This window comes from Podarcis vaucheri (genome assembly GCF_965113315.1).
Source record: "Podarcis vaucheri genome assembly, chromosome: 5".
NCBI classification, from domain to species: domain Eukaryota; kingdom Metazoa; phylum Chordata; class Lepidosauria; order Squamata; family Lacertidae; genus Podarcis; species Podarcis vaucheri.
The window spans coordinates 75,739,673-75,764,093 of NC_138763.1; the positions used below are offsets into that span (position 1 = coordinate 75,739,673).

General features: G+C 41.9%; 1 protein-coding gene across 3 annotated transcripts; it reads right to left on the reverse strand.

Moving 5' to 3' along the window:
• Positions 1 to 81: 81 nt before the first annotated feature.
• On the reverse strand, positions 82 to 24,205 carry LOC309532264 (solute carrier family 22 member 15-like). 3 transcript variants are annotated; one of them, XM_082222465.1, is made up of 12 exons: positions 23,846 to 24,205; positions 21,822 to 21,968; positions 15,450 to 15,582; positions 13,341 to 13,505; positions 9,932 to 10,061; positions 8,621 to 8,842; positions 7,428 to 7,568; positions 7,177 to 7,265; positions 6,766 to 6,874; positions 4,713 to 4,785; positions 3,921 to 4,084; positions 82 to 1,983 (listed from the first exon to the last, which is right to left on the reverse strand). In XM_082222465.1, exons 1-12 carry the CDS (start codon positions 23,927 to 23,929, stop codon positions 1,980 to 1,982), a joined length of 1,461 nt encoding a protein of 486 aa, XP_082078591.1. In that variant the 5' UTR covers positions 23,930 to 24,205; the 3' UTR covers positions 82 to 1,979. The 3 variants fall into 3 exon arrangements, with proteins under 3 accessions (XP_082078591.1, XP_082078590.1, XP_082078592.1); XM_082222464.1 differs by having other exon boundaries at positions 3,926 to 4,084; positions 23,846 to 24,204; XM_082222466.1 differs by lacking the exons at positions 21,822 to 21,968; positions 23,846 to 24,205 and adding an exon at positions 20,455 to 21,057 and having other exon boundaries at positions 3,926 to 4,084.
• Between the last annotated feature and the right edge of the window lie 216 nt (positions 24,206 to 24,421).

Below are 24,421 nucleotides of genomic sequence, written 5' to 3' on the forward strand. Positions count from 1 at the left end.
TTAGCCTGTCTTCAGACAGATTTACAAAATTTTAATACAAATGTAAGAGAATAGTTTTAACAGTAAAGAATAGAAACCACAGCATTTAAAAGGTGTTTTTATTAGCCATTTGAAACATCATTGGAATAAAACAGCCTCATTAAAGATACATTATTATTTATCTGACATGAGAACTATTTCATTATGTGTCAGTAAGTTGGTGGAAAATTATCTTAGCAACTCACTTCTGCTTCCACAGGAGCTATATTTTCTCTTACAAAAATATAGATTTATAAAGCTTTCCATAATTATAAGCAAAACCCCACATAAAAATGGGTCTTCTATCTTTTTTCTGTTGTTTGGACATGAACACCAACATAAATTAATGAATTACCCAATGACATGGACAAAAAGTTCTGGCTGCTATGTTTTGGAACTTTAAAAAATGAAATATGCAGAAGTATATATAAAAAAAGCCCCACAAACCCAATAGTTCGTCAAGTGCTGAAGCAGGGTGTTTAAATAAATAATAGATATTTAAAGAATTGTAAGCCAGGTATCGTAAGGGTGTTTTATCATTATTATTTTGCTATGCTTACTTTAATAGTTGGACACTGAAATCATAAACTGTAAATGTAGATCGTTGTCAGCTGAGTCTTTGCCAGACACCAAAATGATTTGACAGCTGACAGCAGTCTGCTTGAATGCTATAAACTGTGGGCCTTGTTTCCAGCAGGCTATCAAAACACCATTTTAACCTTCAATTTCCCCTTATATCAAAGGGCAAAATGAAAAGAAATCCCTTTGGTATGATGTCATATTGTGAAAACTCTTGTTAGGATTGGATTCAAAGAACCGTAAGGAAAAGAAGTGGCAATGCAATATTGCAAAGGGCTTGCAGCTCACTGCAATGCTATAGTGTAGTAGGGAGGGTCTATGGCAGGCATAGGCAAACTAAGCCCTCCAGATGTTTTGGGACTACAACTCCCATCATCCCTGACCACTGGTCCTGTAAGCTAGGGATGATGGGAGTTGTAGTCCCAAAACATCTGGAGGGCCGAGTTTGCCTATGCCTGGTCTATGGTGTTTCTCATGATTATGCAAAAAGCTCTTGTGCAAAAAGATGAACAGTTTTGGATTTACTTTCACTTTTATACTTTACGCCACTGATGTGGGCTATATAACAGCCCTTCTGAGTGGAAGAATCTTTCTGCAGATGGATGGGCACATTTGTATCCAATCCATAATCATAAATAACACTTTCTGCCATGATACATGGAAAGTCACTGATAACTTGCTTCACACAAATCCTGCATTTCCTAATTGATCATTTAACTGTTTCTAACAGCAGGTTTGTACTGCAATAAATTAATTCTTACTACAGACAAGTCATATTGCAGCGACAGTTTGAAAAAGGCATCTTTGGTCTTTATAAATATTGTGGAGTATTCATTTTAAAACATAAATACAAAAATATTGGCATCATGAAGAGTGTAAAAAGTAACAACGCCTAAATATTCCAGGCTGACCTGTAACCCTCCATTCTGAAGGTGCTTTAAGAAGACTGTGCTAAGGATATCCTGAGCCTATTTAAATAAGTCAGATGCACCAATTAAATACCTTCCTCTTGCTTGCATGTTTAGGATTACTGTAAAAATCCTCAGTATAATTACCACTTACACAGTTAAGTCATCTAATCAATATAGGACTGGTCCTTTTGTTACCAAAGACATAAATCACCAGGTAATTCTGAATGTCCTAGAATGTTTATAGAGTGTGGCAGTTTAAGATAGATATTTCACTCCTTCATTGTTCCTCGTGAGTTTGTATAACCCCTTCCCGCCATTCACAATTTAAGTTCACATTATTGAGAGTACTGGCATTCCCAAAATACTTTTAGAGTTGAATCTTGATGGCACCACACCTCAACAGTGGAAGTACTGTTGTCATTTCCAACCAAGATATGGTTATTGCACACTAATTGCTTTCTTCTAACTGATTTACCTGTTAAGCAGATGGAAAATAAATTATTAGAATGTGTTGTTGTTTTTTCTACTGTTATCTAATATTATTATTAGTCACTAGTATTATTAATCACATATAATACCTAACATTTTCTAAGCGCTATACAGGGATTAAAAGAGAAGACAGTATCTGCCTGAAGTCTCACAATCTTAGCAAGACACAAAAGGAAAGGGGCAAGAAAAGAAAAACAAGTAAATTACGGTACCAAATCTTGGATCTCAGCAATATTATCTATATTGGTAGGTCTCCTGCCTTCAAGAGGTCATTACACACAGAATCCAGTAGCCCTGACAGATAACATGGCAGGGAGCAAAGCATGTTTCCCATTGGGTATGTTGTCCTAGAACAATTGGAGCAGTGTGACAAATTATAAATAACTCTGCTTCTATAAAAAGGTAAAGGGACCCCTGACCATTAGGTCCAGTCGTGGCCGACTCTGGGGTTGCGGTGCTCATCTCACTTTATTGGCCGAGGGAGCCGGTGTACAGCTTCTGGGTCATGTGGCCAGCATGACTAAGTCACTTCTGGCAAACCAGAGCAGCGAACGAAAACGCCATTTACCTTACCGCTGGAGCGATACCTATTTATCTACTTGCACTTTGACGTGCTTTCAAACTGCTAGGTTGGCAGGAGCAGGGACTGAGCAACGGGAGCTCACCCCGTCACGGGGATTCAAACCGCCAACCTTCTGATCGGCAAGTCCTAGGCTCTGTGGTTTAACCCAGAGCGCCACCCGCGTCCCTCTGCTTCTATAGGGCTACGTAAAGTGATTTTTAATTGTGTTTTTTACAAATGCCTTTGCAAAAAATAATATGCTAAATGCTCCAACAAAATTTCAATTGAATCTAACTATTTCAAGTGTTTCAGTTACATGAGCATTTAAATACAGTTGTACCTTGGATCCCGAACACCTTGCAAGTCAAACATTTCGGCTCCCGAGCGCCACAAACCCAAAAGTGTTTCAGTTTGAGACTGTTCTTTGGAATCCAAACATCTGGCACAGCTCACGCGGCTTCCGATTGGCTGCAGCAGCTTCGTGCTGCCAACCAAAAGCCATGCTTTGGTTTCCAAACGTTTTGGAAGTCGAACAGTCTTCTGGAATGGATTCCGTTTGACTTCCAAGGTACGACTGTACTGAAAAAGTTACCTGACAAATTTTGCCACAGCTAATAGCTACATATGTCAAATAGAAATAATTTACTTATTCAATGCATGTTCTTTAAGAATTAGCAACTGTATATTTTACATCAACCAAATAATTTTTAAATATCTTCACAAAAATGTTCATTTCCTCTGAAATGACAAACTTTTATCTCATCTGAATACCTTGACTGAAGACTTTGAAATGTTCTATAGATTTAAAGAGTTTACATTAAATAACTGTAATCCCCAAATGCCACTGCTATTATGGAATCAGAATTACATTTCTTTTTAAAGTGGCCATGGCAATTTTGCTGAAACTTATCCATGACAACCACTAAAACAGACAAAACTAAGACAACCATTTCCATAGTTTTATTTGCCATATGTCTGTTGCTATAGGAAAACATTCCAGATGGCTTCCATAATGGTGGAATGAGAAATATGAAACCAGGAGCTCTTCCTGATACCACACATTAAATAGCCAATCAGTAACAGCACGACTAAGTAAAAGCAAGCAAGGAGAGGAGTGAATGAGATAACACAGAAACTCTGCTAAGAACATCATTTCCTATACACAAATAAAAAACAGATTACACCCAATGTTTGGAGAATTCTTTCTCATTAGACATTGAAAAAGATATTAAGTATGTACATTTGAAATATAAGGAGAAAGGGGGGGGGAATACTCTCGGATTTCAAATAAATTAGAGACTTCCTAGATTCTAATAGGGACAGAGGTTACTTCAGAATTTTTTTAAAAAAATCATTTTTACTCTGCCTTTTTGTTTTTAAGTATTTGGTAGGTAGGTGTCTGCAAATCATCAATGGTCTCCGCAATGGGTTTATTCACAGTTTCTGGTAGTAGAAGAGTAAGGAAGCCAGCTGACAATCCACTGATTCCAAAGACCACAAATGGTACAGATGGGCCAAGGGATTTCTAGAAGAAATTAGTAATAAATTCATAATTGATACACACACACACTTACACAAGTTACTGAAGAACAAATACCAACAAATCTATTACCCACTCAGTTCATATGCATATTCCCAAGAAAGACGTTTGAAAAAATAAAATTGTATATATACAGATCCCCATAGATTATACAGTAATTAATTAATTATTATTATTATTATTATTATTATTATTATTATTATTATTCAATGACAGCTCACTTTAAGTCCTGTTATCAACGGGTTTTATCCAATGCTATTCCTACTCGAAGAGTAGACCTACTAAAATTTAGAGCTGTGGTTAAAATGGTTTCTTAATGTCAACTGATCTACAGTGTGTATAATTTAGTTGGATACAACTCAATACCTTTTTGACGTGCTAAAGTACTGTTGCTGAAGACATTTATATTCTACTTCTGCTGAAGAAAATGGACTGTGCTAAAATATTTTTAGTCCATAGAAGGCAACCTACCATTTACTAGGAAAGTGCAAGAGTATGGTCACATCAGCTATGGCCATGGATAACTATAGCACATGTATCCCTGCTTCATTTAGTGTTAAATATCCTGTGTGTAATGCAATACAATGGAGGGAAGTAAAGTCGTATTACTTACCAGGGAAGGGACAAATGGAGCCAAAATACCACCAAATCTACAAGTCATTGAACATACACCTAAGCCAGCATTTCTGTTTTAAAAAGAGAATTTGTGTTAAATATCTGCAAAATATTTGCCTGAGAAGAGAGGGTCACCACTGAAACCTTTAACTTTGTTAAACAGTTTGTGCATAACAAGATTGTTGTGCTGAAATAATCATGTAATCTTTACCCCATCCAAAAAATTTACAATGTATTACAATACTGGATATCTTGTTATATTAGTTTCCATACAATTGACTTCCTAATCATCATACTGTGTAACCTGGAAGAAAGCAAGGTGAATTTTGGAAAATGGCATCTTACCACTAGGTGGTGATAAAACACCATTTTTGAATTTCTCCATAGTTTGTAAAGCATATTTTTACTAAATGATACTGTTAGATGTTTGGGGTGGGACCAACCTAAAAGATAACGGTACCCCTGCCCGTATGGGCCAGTCATATCCGACTCTAGGGTTGTGCGCCCATTTCACTTAAGAGGCCGGGGGCCAGCGCTGTCCGGAGACACTTCCGGGTCATGTGGCCAGCGTGACGAAGCTGCTCTGGCGAGCCAGCACCAGCACAGCACACGGAAACGCCGTTTACCTTCCCGCTATAAAGCGGTATCTATTTATCTACTTGCACCTAAGGGTGCTTTCGAACTGCTAGGTGGGCAGGAGCTGGGACTGAAAGACGGGAGCTCACCCCGCCGTGGGGATTCGAACCGCCGACCATACAATCGGCGCCATTTTGATTATTGGGGGTATGAATGAAAATAACAAGCTGCAGAACTGTGCCAGACAAGGAATCCCTGGGTTGGCTTATGCCAGGGGTTGGCAAGGTTTACCTTGCCTGAGCTGGTTCACTCCAGCAGAGATCCCTCTGTGGGCCGGATCTCGCACGGCTGCGATTTCTGGCGCCCGCGTGGGGACTCACCGAGCAGGTGGCTTGGTTCGGGGGGGGGGGCGGCGGCTCATGGGCCAGTTAAAGAACCCCCGTGGGCCACTTGTGGCCCACTGGCTTTAGGCTGCTGATCCCTGGCTTATGCAAACCAGCCTGTCCCTGCTAGTGAAGAACAAATCCATTAACATGACAAAAGGTGTTGATAGCCCATCTAAGAGGAATCCTTGGTCCTGGGCAGACAGAGATTGCTAAAGTATACTGGAAAGAGGAAGGGAGAGAACAAGGACAGAGATCCGCCTTGGTCAAGCAGGCTAAAGGGAGGCTGGGAGAGATGTCTTGGATTCCAGGGCTGCACTGTTGTGGGGAACAAGTCCCTCTTGAGATGACAATGCTATAAGATCTGGACTCCCTCCATCCAAACTCAGGTGTAAATACATGAATAAATCATACGTCTTAAAGCTCTGACAACCTCCACCACATCTTCAATTCTCTAAAGGAGCACAGACCCTGGAATCCCAGGCATGCCTTGGCAGGGACTGGGGTGGCCGGTAACAATACAAATGTTTAAGCAGAGAAGTGTATTCAAGCATGCAATACAGTGGTACCTCGGGTTAAGTACTTAATTCGTTCCGGAGGTCCGTACTTAACCTGAAACTGTTCTTAACCTGAAGCACCACTTTAGATAATGGGGCCTCCCGCTGCCGCCGCGCTGCCAGAGCACAATTTCTGTTCTCATCCTGAAGCAAAGTTCTTAACCCGGGGTACTATTTCTGGGTTAGTGGAGTCTGTAACCTGAAGCGTATGTAACCCGAGGTACCACTGTATTGTTTCAAATGCAATTAGCTGATCACATATGGGATCCTCTTCCTTAAAAAGCAGTATATATGAATCATTTTGTCCCAGAAAGACTTGAAATGTGGAGAAATCTCCATGATTTAAAACATTCAAGCATCTAAACATGTAACTCAGGAACAGCAATGCTAATGCTGGCACACCTGTAGCTTGTAAGCTGAATGCACTTGCCAATGAGGTTTCATTTCTATGCATATTATTGCTCTTGGTATATGAGAATCGTATGGGATTTGAAGCTAACTTTAAAAAAAAAAATACAAAAAGAAAATTGTTTACCTCACTACTGTTGGGTAGAGTTCTGAAGTGTAAATATATACGATGTTGAAAGCAGCACTTACAGTCAATTTCCCATATAAAGCTAAGATGCTGGGACTGAATAAAAATCCTAAAACAGAGTTTGAAAGAAATGTGTTACCATTATCAGCTCCACCTTCCCCCATTAAGTAAAATGACACACAAAGGCAAAGTTCTGATTTGGCCACATTTGGAGACGATTCCACTGAAAACAAGGAAATTGTTTCAAGGACATTTGTATTTAAGTTCAAGTGGCAGCTTCTAGCTTGTGTCAGAAGTTCTCTTCTACAAAAGTTCTTTGGCATTAAAACACTACATGCACTTGCTTTCATGCCTTTTGATGAGATGAATTATGTGTGTGTAATGTTTACTTAGAAAAGGACATATACTCACCAGCTCTATTTTCTGGTAGGAACATAGTGAATATACAGGCAAGGCCTGAAAATATCAAAAAAGCAGTTGTACTTTTACGTCTTCCTGACCTAAAGAGAAAATGCAGAAGAAGCTCAGGCTGAAATCTCTGCAAAAATGTATTTTACAATTTGATTATTTGAAATGATATTATATTTTCTATTAAGGGCCAACTATACAAGTAAAGGAAAGCCAAAGATGCCAAAGGGCGGAAATAAATAAATAAATCTTACCATGATTTTTCAATGAAGAACATGCAGAGTGGAAATGCTGGAACTTCTACCAGGCCAGAAAGAGCCACATTTAGATATAGGTTTCCTCCCCATTCTCCAGCGTTCAGCGTTAAGCCGTAATAGACAAGGCTGCACACATACCTAAATGTATCAATTAAAGGTTGATCAGCTAATGCAGATCCTCAAAGGTCAGTGATGTATGCAACAGTAACCTTTATCTTTGTACCATATAAAGAATATGTACACAACAGAAGAAAGAATACAACAGTGCTACATGTACAAGTTATAACAGCAAGGACCAAAACAGAACTCCACCTGAGATTTTGCTAGTTGTCTGATTACGTTATTTTATGTTATTTTACCATTTGTGGTGCAATTCCTGTTCAGGTTCATTTCAAATACACCAATAAGGTAATTGTGCCATAAACAACAAATTTAGACAATTGGATTAAGATTCTGTTGAAACCATCAAAACCTCAATCACACCAATCTTCATTTCAACTAGATACAGAAAGATCAAAATCAAATTAGAATACAGGCAGCTCAACTTCTTTTCTTTTTCAATCCCTAAAAGAACCAGAGAAAGAAAATTTCTCTGCATGTCCACTGCAAGTGATTATTTTGCACCTGGTTCTGACTGCAACATCCAGTATAATCTTTAGTACAAAAGACTTTAGGGAGACCCCAAACCTACAGTCATAAAACAAAGCCAACTCATATGAAACAGTCCATCAAGAAATAATGAATACCATTAAAAAATAAATTTGATACCCTTAAAAAATAAATTTGCTTTTTTTTAAAAATGGACCTTGTGCTCTTAAATCCCCCTAGACACACATTCATACACACTTCTAAATGGAATTCATAATAATAGTTCTGTTATTATACTTCTCATAATGATTATCTCTTTAAGCATTATACCACAGAAGGTATGAAACTTAGAAAAAGAAAGAAACAAAAACTTCAACTCTGCTCTGGGGGCAGAAGAGGCAGAATCAAAAAAATAATGCCTCGTGACTCAGAAAAACTCATAGCTCTTTCCAAATATTTATCTACTTTTGGAAATGTCAGGTAATTTTGAAGTTGTTCCAATGAGGCATCAGCAGAATAACATTTTTCCAAACAGCCCAAAGTTTGCTATTTTTTGTGTGCAACTAATTCATGTACTCTGAGAAGCTCTTTTTATTAATTACCAAATATACATCAAGATGACAGTGCGCCACCGAAGAACTGGATGCTTAATGAGGCTTCGGACACCAGAAGCTGAATCATCCTTTTTTACTGCTCCTGTGCATTGCTTCAGTTTCACAGACAGTCTTTCTTTCCCATTACCAAGGGCTATGTATTGTAGCACATTCTCTGCTTCTGTTGTCTTCCCTTGGGAGTATAACCATCTTGGTGATTCTGGAAGCATGCTGTAAAGAGAAACATTCAAATCGAGATGCCATGGATAATTATTTTGGGTTTTTTTTTAATCTGTATATTAACACAACTGTCTTTTCATTAGATCACCATATATTACTAGCCTTTCAAAGCTTGACAAAATCTATTAGAAAGCAGGTAAAGCAGGTAAAAATACTTAGTGTATGCTAGCGATCTGCAGTCTTTTAAAATTATGAATCTGCAAACCACTGTGAGATTAGCCAAATTTATCAAAATATTTTAACCATCCTGGTACAGAATGACAACAAACAAGATTACCGTAGTTTTCGCCCTATAGGACGCACTTTTTCCCCTCCAAAAATGAAGCGGAAATGTGTGTGCGTCCTATGGGGCGAATACAGGCTTTCGCTGAAGCCTGGAGAGCGAGAGGGGTCGGAGCCAGTGTGGTGCAGTGGTTAAGAGTGGTAGTCACGTAATCTGGGAAACCGGGTTCGTGTTTCCGCTCCTCCACATGCAGCTGCTGGGTGACCTTGGGCCAGTTACACTTCTGTGAAGTCTCTCAGCCCCACTCACCTCACAGAGTGTTTGTTGTGGGGAAGGAAGGGAAAGGAGAATGTTAGCCACTTTGAGACTCCTGAAGGGGAGTGAAAGGCGGGATATCAAATCCAAACTCTTCTTCTTCTTCTTCTTCTTCTTCTTCTCTGGCTCCCAAATTAGCAAAGCCACAACCCCACATTATTTATATATCCACCCATTATGGTCATATTCCATAGACATAAATTATTTTCATGAATATGTAAAAGTACAAAAACTGTTCAATCATTTAATTCTAATAAAGCTATACTGCATGTGCAAACACTGCCCACCTTGACTTCCATGCATACAAAGGGGTGTTTGTGAGAATTACAACCAACTGGATTTTTCTTCTGATTACACTGTTCCATAAGCAATATGTAAGCATTTGATTACGGACAGCAAAACAAAAATCCCCCAAGTTCCTCTAAGTTATTTTACTTAGAACACAAGTCATTTCAAAATTCTACCTTTACTAGTCTGCTCTCAAGTAATAATACTTTATTTCTGGTTTGCAAGTTACAAAACATACACAAAACATTACTTACAAAGAGAGGAGGAGAAAGAAAAGTCCTGGAGAATTGGATACGAAGGCAAGTAAACGCCACTCTCTTATGTAATAACCCAATAATGCATAAATTGCTATGCCAACCGCAAATGTCAAATTTGTTAATGAGCCTGAAAATAGAAAAAAAGCAAGAGGTTTCATTAACTATGGCTATAACTCTCTCCACACAGAAAGTATAAATATAGGGTGACCCAAAAGTAGGTATACAGTTGAATCAATGAAATTCATCCCAACGGATTTTATGGGTACACATAACTGAGATACAACAAAGTGGCAGTTTAATTTCAGGCTGGCAGTTGGAAAGAATAGTGGAGTCAGATAAAAGGATTATTGTGAATGATAACAGCGAATTTGAGTCAAGAACAAAGAAAGTGGATACTAAAGCAGTATACCTCCTTTTGGGCCACCCTGTTGCTATAAGAATTTAAGGTCTCACATATATAAATTAAATGTTCATAAATTCACAAGGCAAACACATACATAAGTATATAAAGCACATGTCTGAAATAGTACAGGAGAGCAATCCTGAAACCATTTTGACTCTCCCAAATTGACCTCAAATGTTTCTCTGCAAGGAGGAAGGAAATGGGAAAGCCTCTCCATTGTCTTCTGCTTACCTGTCTTTAGGGCATCTTTGTGTATTAATAGGGTGAGCCTATTAGTTCAGGAATTAAAGTATTTACCATCACAAAAGAATGGTCCGGCTGCCCAAGTAAGCAAACAATCGCTGGCCATTGTTAAGTATCCTGCCAGACAGGATTTCTGTTGTAGACTGTCTCCTTCTGTGATGTATGTATGATGTTTTTTGGGGTGGTCTTGAGCTACAGGGTGGGCAATTTCAAAAGTCTATATAAGGGCTTGCACACCATTGTTCTGGGTTCCTCCTCCCTCCTGCATGTGGTGAGTGAGCACCCTGTTGCAACATTTTAAGAAAGATCAGGCTTACTAGCTGCTTTGCTTCTCAATATTCTCTGGTTGGCCTCTGTTATTTTCTCCTACCAATAGGGAACCCACTTAAGGACTCTGTGCGGGCTCTTAGATGCCCCATAACGGAAAAGGAGCAGATTTTTTCTACATGACTGTATAGTATGACCATAATTCATAAATCCTTACTCATGAGAAGTCCAACACTGTTTAGTTACTTTATGCATGTTTGAGCCTGTAAGCTAAAAGACCTGAAACACCTTTATGGACTTTGCCAATTGGAAACCAACTCAAACATTTAGGAAATAAAATTTAGTATTTGAATCAAGTACAATAAAACTATCTTAACTACATACTCTAACCTTCTTGAATCTTAGGCAAGCTAGCAAGCCACAGCAAACTTACTTTAAGAAATTAGATCCCAATTGTTTAAGAATACTTTTTGAAATTCAAGGATCTAAAGTGAGTAAAATGAAAAACAAACAGCAGACATGAACTGAAAAAAGATGAAGAGGAGAAGAGTTTGGATTTGATATCCCGCTTTATCACTACCCGAAGGAGTCTCAAAGCGGCTAATATTCTCCTTTCCCTTCCTCTCCCACAACAAACACTCTGTAAGGTGAGTGGGGCTGAGAGACTTCAGAGAAGTGACTAGCCCAAGGTCACCCAGCAGCTGCATGTGGAGGAGCGGGGAAGCGAACCCCGTTCACCAGATTATGAGTCCATTGCTCCTAACCACTATACCACACTGGCAAGAAAATGTTGTAATTGATGTATCTCAGCATAATCTAAAATATAATCCAGAATAGAGATGGGCACTACATAAATTATGTAGGCAATGGGCCGAAAGCCATTTTCAAAAGTATTAACATTTCAAACTGAACTATTTATTTATTTACTTATTTGGGAGGGGGAAGGGAGAATCCCACCAATTTCAATACACTTTACTCGAAGACTGCAACCTTATGCACCCTTACATTAAACACCTCTAAAGACAGTGGAACCTTGTTCCAAGTAAACATCCTTAAGATTGTGCAGCAAGTCGCAACATTACTATGACTGCAACCTTAATTTATATGCTACTTGGACTTTCAGAATTTTCTTAACGATCTGTCAGTCAAGGGAATTATGGATTAACAAAAAGCTTGGCGATCTATTTTGTGTATTATTAATTGCACTAGTTACCAATAAGATCAGTTCACAACTGCAGTTCAAAACCTGTAGCTTACAGAGTCTCAGATGCTGCTGTCATGACAACACACACATCATCAACACTGTTGTGAAAGGCAATGGTCAACAGCAGGGAGGTGTGAAGTGGGAAGCATTCTCTACACATGTACGCTTGCTGCACCATTCAGAATTCTGATCCTGAAGGGTTTATAATGACATGGGGAGGCCTAAACATGTAGAGCAAGCTCCCGTCTTCAGACTCCTGCTGAAGTTGATGCCGGGTGGAAATGAGGATGTAACAGCAGGCTTGGGGCAAGTGAATGGTGTTTCCTCCATGTGATGGTAATGGGACAAGGACAGAATGCCTATAGGGGCTGGAGGGTTTGGGCAAATTTCACTGGAAAGAGAAATACACAGAGAAAAGCACTGAAGTCTAGCTGCTGTGTTGGATCTATGAAAGCCCATTCTTCGCAAAGGACAAGTTATCATTTGTCCTCAGTGATAAACTAGCCTTCTGACATACGGTTAGTTCAGTGGTGCTAAACAAGAGTGTTTGGATTATGATCCTGCCTGAGGACAGCATTTTAAAATAATTCTATGCAGTGCCTAACTGTCACAGGCAGGACAACATTCAAGAAAGAAAATGAAAAGGTCATAAAGGCTTCCCTGACTGCTCTAAGGTTCCTGCTGAAAACCAAAATGGGGGTGTGAGGAACTCTCCCCCAAGACACAAATTTAACGTCATGTGTGGTTTAAGGGGCAGGAAAGTCTCATTCAAACACTAAGAATCATTACTTGAAGAAGGAGGACTGGGTGGAGGGAGAGAAAAGAAAAAGAAACCCACAGCAGAAATTTATGGGGGGTGGAGTGGAAATGTGCTTCTGCCAGTGCTTAAGTTTTTGAGCAATAGAATTAGGAGTATTGAAAGCAAAGAAGCAAAATATCTATCGTAAAGAAAAAAGGTCTGTCATAAAAAACAATTATTGACTGAACAAATTCAGTGTTGTATCCACCTAAATAGATGCACTGAAATTAATGAATCTAAGCTAGTCATAGCCATTATTTCCAATGGGTTTACTCTGAGTAGGACACAACTGGCAGAAAGCCCCAAACACAAAGTCTTAAAATTTTACAGTTTTTAGTAACTGGTTCTACAGAATCACAGAATCAAATTCCCATCAGAAATAAAGACCTACTAAATATATATATATATATATATATATATATATTTGCCAGAATTTTAGGAACTGCATTTTTTTTTTTTTAGCAGACTGAATCAAATTCTCATCTCTTACCTGTCAGTGCCCAAAAGGATTTTCCTACATATTCTTGTGTCAAAACAAAAGACACTAGAGACATACCACCATTTGTAATTCCAACGAAAAAGCGCGACATTGCAAAAATGTCATAGTTTGGAGCAAATGCTGAAACATACCCAAAAATGACATCTAAGAAAAGACCTGCACAAAACATATAATGGGTAAAAGAAATATTAGTTTTGTGGTGCAATCCTACATATGTCTACTAAGAAGTAAGTCCCATTGAGTATGTATAGGATTGCAGTTTTCAATGAAGAAAAAATAAGGTGAAAGGAGAACTAATAAGTTCCCCCTCACCTTAGGTGAAAACTTAGCTCCATTGAAATAGATCATACCGTATCTTCTAGTATCTTAAAACATCAAGAGACAAATTATGCATACACACATAAGTTGACAGTACCCCAAATTAAGATTTATTGTTTAGAAATAATCAAATATGCTATATTTATAAGAGGTTGTAGCTACCACTTAACACCAAAGTCTTCCTACTAAGTTATTTTCGTATGGACATAAATGTATGTTACTTGCAAATGTGTTAGCAATATCTAAAATGTCAAAGGTGTCCAAATGGAAATCTGCGGATGCTCCTTCTACAAGACAACACTGCAATCCTGTGCATGTTTACTTGGAGCAGAGGGTTGCCAATCTGGCACCTGACTGAGCATTCATTAAAAAAATAGAAGTTTCTAGCCCTCATTCCCCCTGAAAGAAAATTAGGAAGCCTGGCTGCTCCTTCCTGTGAAATCAGAGTTGTGATTGATGAGTGAGTTGTTTGGATACCAGGCAGCAGGAATCCCATGTGTCCCACAGAGCTATACTTTCCCTTTAATGCACTTTGCCTGTTTCTTATTTTCTAGTCCTTAGAACCACACACTTGCTGCTCTATTTTTCTATTTGTTTGTTTTGCTGCCTCACAACTATGTGAAGCATTCAACAGGCAGCTACTTCAGAGGCTTTCAAATCTGTGCTGAAGTAGAGGAAGTGTGGAAATCACCTGCCACTTGTTTTGATGCCTGTTGGTCCCATGGATCAGGCAGCTGCAGGAGAGGGGCCTCAGCTGAATATTGGGAGACAGGATACGGCAACCCTTTATTTTTCTGTTCCATAGTTATTGTTGGGAGGGTTTCCTCACAAGCTGGAGGCACAGCAGAACTTTGCTGAGGCTCTTCAACCTCCTGTTTAACAGCTGATGTACCGGAAAGCAGCAGCTACTGAGGCTTGAGGCTGCTCAGCTGATGCATGGGGAAACATCCCCGCACATCAGCTGAGTAAGTCCCACTTCCCCTCCATTTCACATGAGCTGGAGCAGCAGCAGGGCTTTCTTGAGCTGCTCAGCTGATGTTTTATGTTTCCATCTCATTTTTATTTCTATACTTTTGGAGCTGGCAGTCATTTTGTGAGTGGTGCCCTTGGCAGCTTCTGGAAATTCCAAGTGTGCTCCAGACCCAAAAAAGCTGGCGACTGCTGGCTTAGAGGTTAAGCCCCATAGCATCCAATGGGGATTTCTCCCTAGTTAAGCGCATTTAGCATTACAGTGTAATTTTATTTTGTAATTTCATAATTTTGTGTACTGATTCTGAAACAATTCTGAAATATACAGTGGTGCCCCGCAAGACAAATGCCTCGCAAGACGAAAAACCCGCTAGACGAAAGGGTTTTCCGATGTGCTTCACAAGACGAATTTCCCTATGGGCTTGCTTCGCAAAACGAAAAAGTCTTGTGAGTCTTGCGATTTCCCCCCCTTTTTCTAATCCGCTAATAGCCTTTTAGCCGCTAAGCCTTTAATAGCCGCTAAGCCTTTAATAGCCGCTAAACCGCTAATAGCGCTAATCCGCTAATAGGGTTGCTTCGCAAGACAAAAAAACTGCTAGACGAAGAGACTCGCGGAACGGATTAATTTCGTCTTGCGAGGCACCACGGTAATGTGTGTGTGCATAAATGTATACACACACAAATAAGGCACTCACACACCATCAGTATGAATCACTTAAATCTAAAAAAAAACACCACCTAGTTGATATTAACTCGCAAATTTGAAACAACCAAAAGACTGTGCCAGATACACAGTTTTCCATATCATCTTACCTGTTAGATACACAGGCTTCCTGCCCAGTTTATCTGACAGTTGACCAAACAATATATTTCCAATAAGCAACCCAGCAAAGTACAAGGATGCTGCCAGGCTCACCTTATATGCTTCATGTCTGATTAAATACCACTGTTAAAAACAAAAAAGGACTCTTTTCAGTTAAAACATAGTAACAAACCAGTGATAAATTATCTAATCTCAACAGGCCCACTAGTCAGAAACTAGTTGCTGCTATTTCCAATGTAGCCAGGAGATTGGTTAAGAAGTGACTGCTGAATCCTTTCTCTGCTTGCTTGCTTGCTTGCTTGCTTGCTTGCTTGCATACATACTTGCTTACATACTCCTGAAACTGCTGCTCCCGATTCATTAAACTCCCAGTCAGGCTAAAGTAACATCTACCAAATCAAAGAGGCAGGAACCCTCCTGCCAACCTAAACTGCACTTCAAAAATTTCTCCCACTTTACAGGAAACAGACAAGACCCATATTCTGGCACATGGAACATAAATTTATTCTACCTTCCCACATCAGATTTGAAGTTTAAAGGTAAAGTTTAAATGCATCTGTTTACAATGCATTTCCTATTCTACGTTGGTTTTCTACAAGAGGCTACTTAATACCCACATGGCATGCAAAACTGCCTGGCTGTGAATGAAAAAGGACTATGGTAGAATTGCACAATTGCACAGGGACTGCTGTGCTCTGCTGCCCAGGAGGACTCTCCTGTGTGAGTGTCTGAGGGCCCTGCTCCTTCCTGCTACTTACCATCCGGCCCAGGGCGGGGCCTGAAGCCTCACAAGGACTGCTATGCTCTGCTGCCCAGGAGGACTCACAGGGTCAGGGCCAGGGCGGGAGAGTGCTAGAGTCCTGTCTAGTCAAGTTGCGTGGGATCAATTCCAACCTGTTACCTCCGAGAATGTGAACAGGCTGCTTGGACGAGTGAAGCCAACCACCTATCTTCTGGATCCTTGCCCATCCTGGCTTATAAAAGCTAGCCGGGAAGGACTGGGCGATGGGCTTCGTGGGGTGGTGAATGCTTCCCTCCGTGAGGGAGCCTTCCCAGACCCGCTGAAAGAGGCGGTTATTAAACCGCTTCTTAAGAAACCATCTTTAGATGCGGCCACGATGGCCAATTATCGCCCAGTCTCAAATCTTCCATTCTTGGGCAAGGTGATTGAGCGAGTGGTTGCTGAACAACTTCAGGCACGCCTGGAAGAAGCGGACCATTTGGATCCCTTCCAGTCGGGATTCAGGCCTCATCATGGGACTGAAACTGCCTTGGTCGCACTGGTTGATGATCTCCGGCGGGCTAGGGACAAAGGTGAGAGCTGTTTCCTAGTTCTGCTGGATCTCTCAGCGGCTTTTGATACCATCGACCATAACATCCTTCTGGACCGTCTTGAGGGGCTGGGAGCTGGGGGCACTGTCATACAGTGGTTCCGCTCCTTCCTCCTGGGCCGTGTTCAGAAAGTGGTGGTGGGGGATGAGTGTTCAGACCCCTGGGCTCTCACTTGTGGGGTGCCTCAGGGTTCTGTCCTCTCCCCCATGCTTTTCAACATTTACATGCGGCCACTGGGAGAGATCATCAGGAGGTTTGGGCTTGGTGTTCATCAGTATGCGGATGATACCCAGCTCTACCTCTCTTTTAAATCAGAACCAGTGAAGGCGGTGAAGGTCCTGTGTGAGTGTCTGGAGGCGGTTGGAGGATGGATGGCGGCTAACAGATTGAGGTTGAATCCTGACAAGACAGAAGTACTGTTTTTGGGGGACAGGAGGCGGGCAGGTGTGGAGGATTACCTGGTCCTGAATGGGGTAACTGTGCCCCTGAAGGACCAGGTGCGCAGCCTGGGAGTCATTTTGGACTCACAGCTGTCCATGGAGGCACAGGTCAAATCTGTATCCAGGGCAGCTGTTTACCAGCTCCATCTGGTACGTAGGCTGAGACCCTATCTGCCTACAGACTGTCTCGCCAGAGTGGTGCATGCTCTGGTTATCTCCCGCTTAGACTACTGCAATGCGCTCTACGTGGGGCTACCTTTGAAGGTGACTGGGAAACTACAACTAATCCAGAATGCGGCAGCTAGACTGGTGACTGGGAGCGGCCGCTGAGACCATATAACACCAGTCTTGAAAGACCTACATTGGCTCCCAGTACGTTTCCAAACACAATTCAAAGTGTTGGTGCTGACCTTTAAAGCCCTAAATGGCCTCGGTCCAGTGTATCTGAAGGTGCGTCTCCACCCCCATCGTTCTGCCCGGACACTGAGGTCCAGCGCTGAGGGCCTTCTGGCGGTTCCCTCACTGCGAGAGGCCAAGTTACAGGGAACCAGGCAGAGGGCCTTTTCGGTAGTGGCACCCGCCCTGTGGAATGCCCTCCCATCAGATATCAAAGCGATAAACAACTAACTGACATTCAGAAGACATCTGAAGGTAGTCCTGTTCAGGGAAGTTTTTAATATGTGACACTTTAGTGTATTTTTCATCTTTGTTGGAAGCCGCCCAGAGTGGCTGGGGAAACCCAGCCAGATGGGCGGGGTACAAATAATAAATTATTATTATTATTATTATTATTATTATTATTATTATTATTATTGGAACAGTAAAATGCCTTCTACAACCCCCAAGTTCAGAAGCCATCTCAAGAAGAGAGCACAGAAGCATATCCATCTCAGACCATTAGAGACATAGAAGAGCTCCCTGGTCTGGAATACATTTTGGAGTTTTGCGTAGGAAAGAACTGCAATGTGACATTGGTTACTATGGTAACTAGCAAAATATCAAGCTGAATTCATAACGGCTCCTTGTTTAAACAGCTGGCCCTCATATTTCAATGTAATTCTAGGAAGCTACAGATTTAGAGCTTCTGATGAAGTCCTTGATATGTAGGTTAGTGATCAGTACAAGTACAAAAACAAACAACACCATACAATTGGGTGTTAATCCAAGCGGGAAGGTGAGATGAGCTACAGGAACCACCATAATAAGAAATGAAAATGCAGTTGGATAAAATATTGAAATTAAGAGTGATGCTAAGAACATGTCCAGATATTATTAATCTACATTGACATTTCTTAAAAGTTTGGTTTCTGTAACTCATTTTTTTCTTTTCTTATTACATCTGTAGTTCTTACCTACATGTTTGGCTCTCACTCAGTTTATAAATGCACAAAATTCAAATACAGATCTTAAGCGTGAAACACACACACCCAAACACTAAAGCATTTAAACTTTTACCAAACCAATACAAGAGCCAGTTGTCAAAAACTGACATAATATTACATTTATCAAGCTTTATCATGCCTATTTTTATAATAGTTTTGAAATGAGAAAAACATACACCAATATAATTTTAATACGCTTTGTGAGCCCATCATACCTTCAAGCTTTTGGCAAGTTCTTGAATCATAGAATTGGAAGGGACCATGAGGGTCATGCAGTCCAACCCCCTGCAATGCAGGAAACTTTTGCCCAACGTGGGGCTTGAAGTCATGACCCTGAAATTAAGAGTCTCATGCTCTACCAACTAAGCCATCTGGCTAAGATGTAACAGAAGTTTTGACATGACCAAGAACATCTAGTTTATGAAGAATGGACGTTTAACCATCAGGATTTATGTGCAGAATATTATATGATTATTCCAGCAGTGATTTTAACCAGAACACAGAGGTACACCGCTCAAAATAATCATAAGCAGTTCCACACATACCTCTGCAAAAGCAGGAATTTTATGATGTTATAAATCACTGAGCAACTTCTCGCTCCCACCATTTCAATTCTCCAGAATGCAACGTAGTGTAGCTAGTGTGGTTCCATCCAGATGTTGTTAGACTGCAACTCCCATCATCCCTGGCCATTGGTCATGCTGGCTGGGGCTGATGGAAACTAGAGTCCAACAACATCTGGAAGGCACTACGCTGGCTACTGTTTAAGGCTAGAGAGCACAAACACTTGAGTGTACTGCAGTAAAAAGGAAAGCAGAAAATGTATCCATGTTTGCATGTGCTTACAAATCAATTTAAATACTAAGAACACCAACATGAGGCTACTTGGAAGATACTAATTGTGTGACATCTCTTTCAATGATGGGCCCAAATTTAAACAAAATGCTGGTTCCCATAAGAGCAGTCACCTTCAAAGGGTTTCAAGCTGCCTAGTTCCATGTTTAAAGGGTTCATAACCTGCGCAGCGGGTGGCGCTGTGGGCTAAAGCCTCAACGCCTAGGGCTTGCCGATCGAAAGGTCGGCGGTTCGAATCCCCGCGGCGGGGTGCGCTCCCGCTGCTCGGTCCCAGCGCCTGCCCACCTAGCAGTTCGAAAGCACCCCCGGGGGCAAGTAGATAAATAGGTACCGCTTACCAGCGGGAAGGTAAACGGCGTTCTGTGTGCGGCTCTGGCTCGCCAGAGCAGCATTGTCACGCTGGCCACGTGACCCGGAAGTGTCCCCGGACAGCGCTGGCCCCCGGCCAATAGATGTGAGATGGGCGCACAAACCCCAGAGTCTGTCAAGACTGGCCCGTTCGGGCAGGGGTACCTTTACCTTTACCTAACCTGCGCAGCACCCTTTATGTAAGCAGCTAGTACATATGTGTACATCTTCCCTGATGGACACAAATCAGTAGCACGCAAGTGCCACATGGATAAGGGCTAGAAAATAATTTAAATGATTCTTAAACATTGAAATCAGGCTAGGCACATGGAACTCTGGATGAGCAAATGCTTTGCACACACCCAATCTCATGCTTTATATAAGCCCTTTCAAATATGTAAATGCTGCCTCAAACAATGTTTGAAAGAGATGCACATAGAGGCAGGGAAGCATGGCTAACAAGTGGCAAGAGAAATAATAAGTTTAAAAATAATCTAAAGGTGCACTAGAGAGCACCAAGCCAGGGCCACAGAAACTATCTGACAATATCACTTTCTCACATATGATTCCGAGGTGATAAAAATGCAACCTTATAGCCATAGCTTTTCATCACTGCTTTATTAATTTTATTTCCTTACATTTATTTCCTGCCTCTCTTCTGCCACGGAACTCAAGGCAGCGAACATGTGGTCCTGAGGTGGTCCCCCATCTAGGCACTGACCAGACCTAGACCTGCTTAGCTTCAGCAAGGTGGTAGACTTATGTGCCTTCAGACCACACCTTGAGACACAAAAAGAGCACAGACATAGGAGGCTGCCTTATACCAAGTCAGACTTTTAGTCCACGTAGCTCTGAATTGCCTACTACACTGCCTGGCAGCGGTTCCCAGGGGTTTTTGTAATAATCCTTATTGCATTTGCCCTAAAAACAATGATAATTATCAGTGGTGAAGCACATTGGTAATGCTGGTAATAGAACCAGAGCTAAAAGAATTGCATGTTGTAGAAACAGCTTGCAGACTTCCAAGAAAGCTTAATACAGACTCCGCTTATTAACCAATCTACTAATTTCCTGCTGGGCAAACAGACTAGATTGTTCCTAAGGGAGAAGCAGTATGCATGTTTCAACTTTTGTTTAACTTTCTATGTTATCAACATGATGATTCTAGCAAAAGCCCCTCCCCTCCTTCTTGTTCTTTTGTAAAATCAAGTGATTACTACTAACCTTCTTTTAATGGGCAGCAGAAGTGGTTCAAAAAGTCTAATTTGTATTCAGCAAATATTTGTATTCAGGCTCCCTCTGCTTGCGGAGAGTTGCCTGCATGCTGAAGCCTGCTCGCGCTGAGCTCAGCGCGTCCAGACCTCTCTGCAAGCAGCGGGAGCCAGCGCTGGGCTCCCACAGCTTGCAGAGAGCTGCCTGTTTGGGGGCTGGGGTCGGGGGAAGCTCGGGCTTCCCCCGCCCCAGCCCCACGCCTGGGGGGGAAAATATTTTTTCCCCCTTTATTTCCCCCCCAAAAAACTAGGTGCGCCTTATGGGACGGTGTGTCCTATAGGGCGAAAAATACGGTAGGTTTGTGAGACTTTTAAAATATATAAACGTAAATATGTGGTGTTACACTATGACACTTTCATTATAAAAGGATTCAGATCATACTGTAGTAAATTCTAAGCCTTGAAGAATTAGAATTAACAAATTATTTTTACTCAGGGGAGTAGTACTCACACGTGGAACGGCATAAGGAGAAATGTTAGAACTATGTGTTGGGTTGAAATAATCTCTTCACTATGAAACACTAAAGATTAGAGTACTAGTTCAAGTGACTTTTTCTTTAGCAGTAAATTCCATGTTCTCATTTAAAAAAGAATTGCAACATACACACAAGCCTAACCTGTTCTTTTCTTCCAAGGTTTTAAGAGGCAGCATCCTATATTGAAGCCATGTGGGCAAAATAAGAAACCTAAAAAATAGAAAAGAATGCTAAGAAACAGCAGCAAAATATACTTGCCTCTGTTGCTATGGATGTGAAGTTGCTAGTAAACCTGACGTGTTTTGCAAGAGCCTCCCTACTTGTATGAATCTCCTCCAGGTCAAGATGATATTCCGGCACTGCTCCCACTAGCACAATAAGCATAGATTGAAAGGCCACAAACACCTTAAAAGCAAAACAAGGAGAGTTTATTTAGAGCGATCAGTCAGATAAATAAATACACATGCCAGGTCCCAACACTCAGTCATGCTCTGGTGTGACCAAGAAACAGAACCCAGTATAGAGTTGTACAGACAGAAAAAAATTGAATTTAGCTTCTACACCTATTGCATCTAGGCCTTTTTACTGCCTGCCATACATATGATTGGTTGCTATTTCATTTTTATGGAACCAAGTAAAGCACTGTACTTGAGACCACTGTTTCTGTAAAGGCAAGATCTGATGCTTGCTGGACTTTCTCTCACTGACAAGAATCCTGCAATGGGTTTTATTGTGTAGCTGACCACACAGACAGTATGCAATAATCTTCTACTTCACAAACAAACTGGCCATCAAAACAATTAGCACCTTCCAAATGTTCGTACAAAGGCATTCCAACAACAAAAAAGAGAAGACTAATTATTTGCCACTGAGTGAATCTACAGCCCCATGCACATGGAGTTTGTCCCACTGGACTTAGCTTATGCCTAAGATCACACAGTTTGAAATGCCTGGCAATTTAAAACCAGTAGGGTATGGTAAAATCTCCTGTTCTATCTATTCTTAAGGACGGGGTGGGATTTGGGGGTCTTGAAAATCTTCCTTAGTAATATACTTTTTATTATATTCAATGGTGTGAATTTTCCATTATCATATTCAACAGCTCTTTAATCAGTGTTTAAATCACATCTCCTTTTCCACATATTATTTTTTGTGGCCTTTAACAACAGTGGAACTCAAAGCAATCATACAGCAAGCCCACAACTTACACTCTTTCCTAAATTACGTAGTTAAAACCCATTGGGTTCCAATGGTGGATGGGATTGCCAAAGTCATTTTCCTGGAACCTCGTCTCCCTCTGCTCCTTTTAATTTTTTTTGCCACATGCCTGAAGCTGAATGCACACAAGTTAAATGAATGTAAATTGTGGGCTTACTGTATCTAGAGTAGCCCAGCATACATCCACTAATCAGAACCAGAACATAACATTTGTGCCAAGGTAATAACCATGTTATTAATATTACCTTGAACACCATTACAACTTGGGAATGATAAACTAGAAATGCCATCTTCAAAAGATTTTATTTTTAAATCTGTATACCACCCTTCATACACATATTTCAGGGAAGTTCACAACATAAAAACACAAGATACAAACAATAAGTGACTTCAAAATCTTAAGGAGCACTTTTCAGGGGGTGGGGAGTGAGTTGGTCCATTAGGGGGGGGGATAGGTCATCAGCCATTTCTTCTCCGCAAGATATCTCTCATGGCTGCGGAGGTTTAGGACCAATGCTTTCCTTCTCCAAACGGGCTACTTTCTCAGGCTGAGAAGCCTCTCCGCAGCATGTGCAGAGCATGAGAATCTGAACCTCAGGGTTGTGGGTCGGAGCCCCACGTGGGGCAGGAGGTTGGACTAGATGTCCCTCATGGTCCCCTCTACAATTCTATGGAATATTCCACAGGGGGGTCTCTCCCCTCTCCACACACCCAGCGCCCCGGAGGGCGAGTCTCGCTGGTGAGGTGCTTCCAAAGGAAGCAGCATCCTTCTCACCAACAGCTGCGTTGCAGGAACAAGCGACGTCGCTCCCCTCAAAGCCTCCCCCCCCAACTCAGCATCCTCCCTCGGGAGGCGCCACCAACCTCCACGAGGCAGCGCAGCCGCTTCCTGCCTGCCCCGCGCCCAGGTCCACGTAGCGCCCCGGCTGTTGCCTTGGCAACGCGCGCCGCGCGCCACCGCGTGACAAAGGGGCTGAGGCGGAGGGAATTATGGGGGCAACTGCCATCTGGCCGGGCGGGGAGGGGGGAGGAGGAGCCGGGCGGGCCCCGCGCGTCGCCCCCACCTGCAGCAGCACCAGGAACGCGGTGAGGCGCCTCTGCCTGGGGCCGAACTCCCCCACCAAGCCGAAGGCCTCGTCCAAGTCCATGGCTCCGCCGGGCCTCTCCGAAGCATCCCCGTCAGAGAGAGCGAGCGAGCGCCGCAGGGCCTCGAGCGCTCCTGCGCTAGGCGGTCGCCGCCGCCGCCGTCCAAAGGTGGTGAGGTGGCCGAAGTGTGGGGGAGGGAGGGAAGAGGGAAGCGGTTCCTAAGCGACCTCTAGCGGCGGTTGCTGACAGGACAATGGCGAGGCGTTTGGGGGGCGGGGCTAGGACGCCGCCACTCTCAGCCCCACCCCGCCCCTTTTCTCCCCGATTCAGCCGTAAGGATCAAAGTAGGCAGGAGCGAGGGGGAGTGGCCTGAGTGCGCAAGGGTTTCTGGGACAAAAGGGTGCTAATGGGACGGCGCCTGCGCGGAATTCGTTTCTCTTGTCAGCCTCTTCCTGAAGCGTGTTCATTCGAAGCGGGTCCCATGGAGTTCACGTGTTCATTTGTAAAGTGCGCACACAAAAGAGGACCTGGCTTATAGCTTTAACATCTATTTT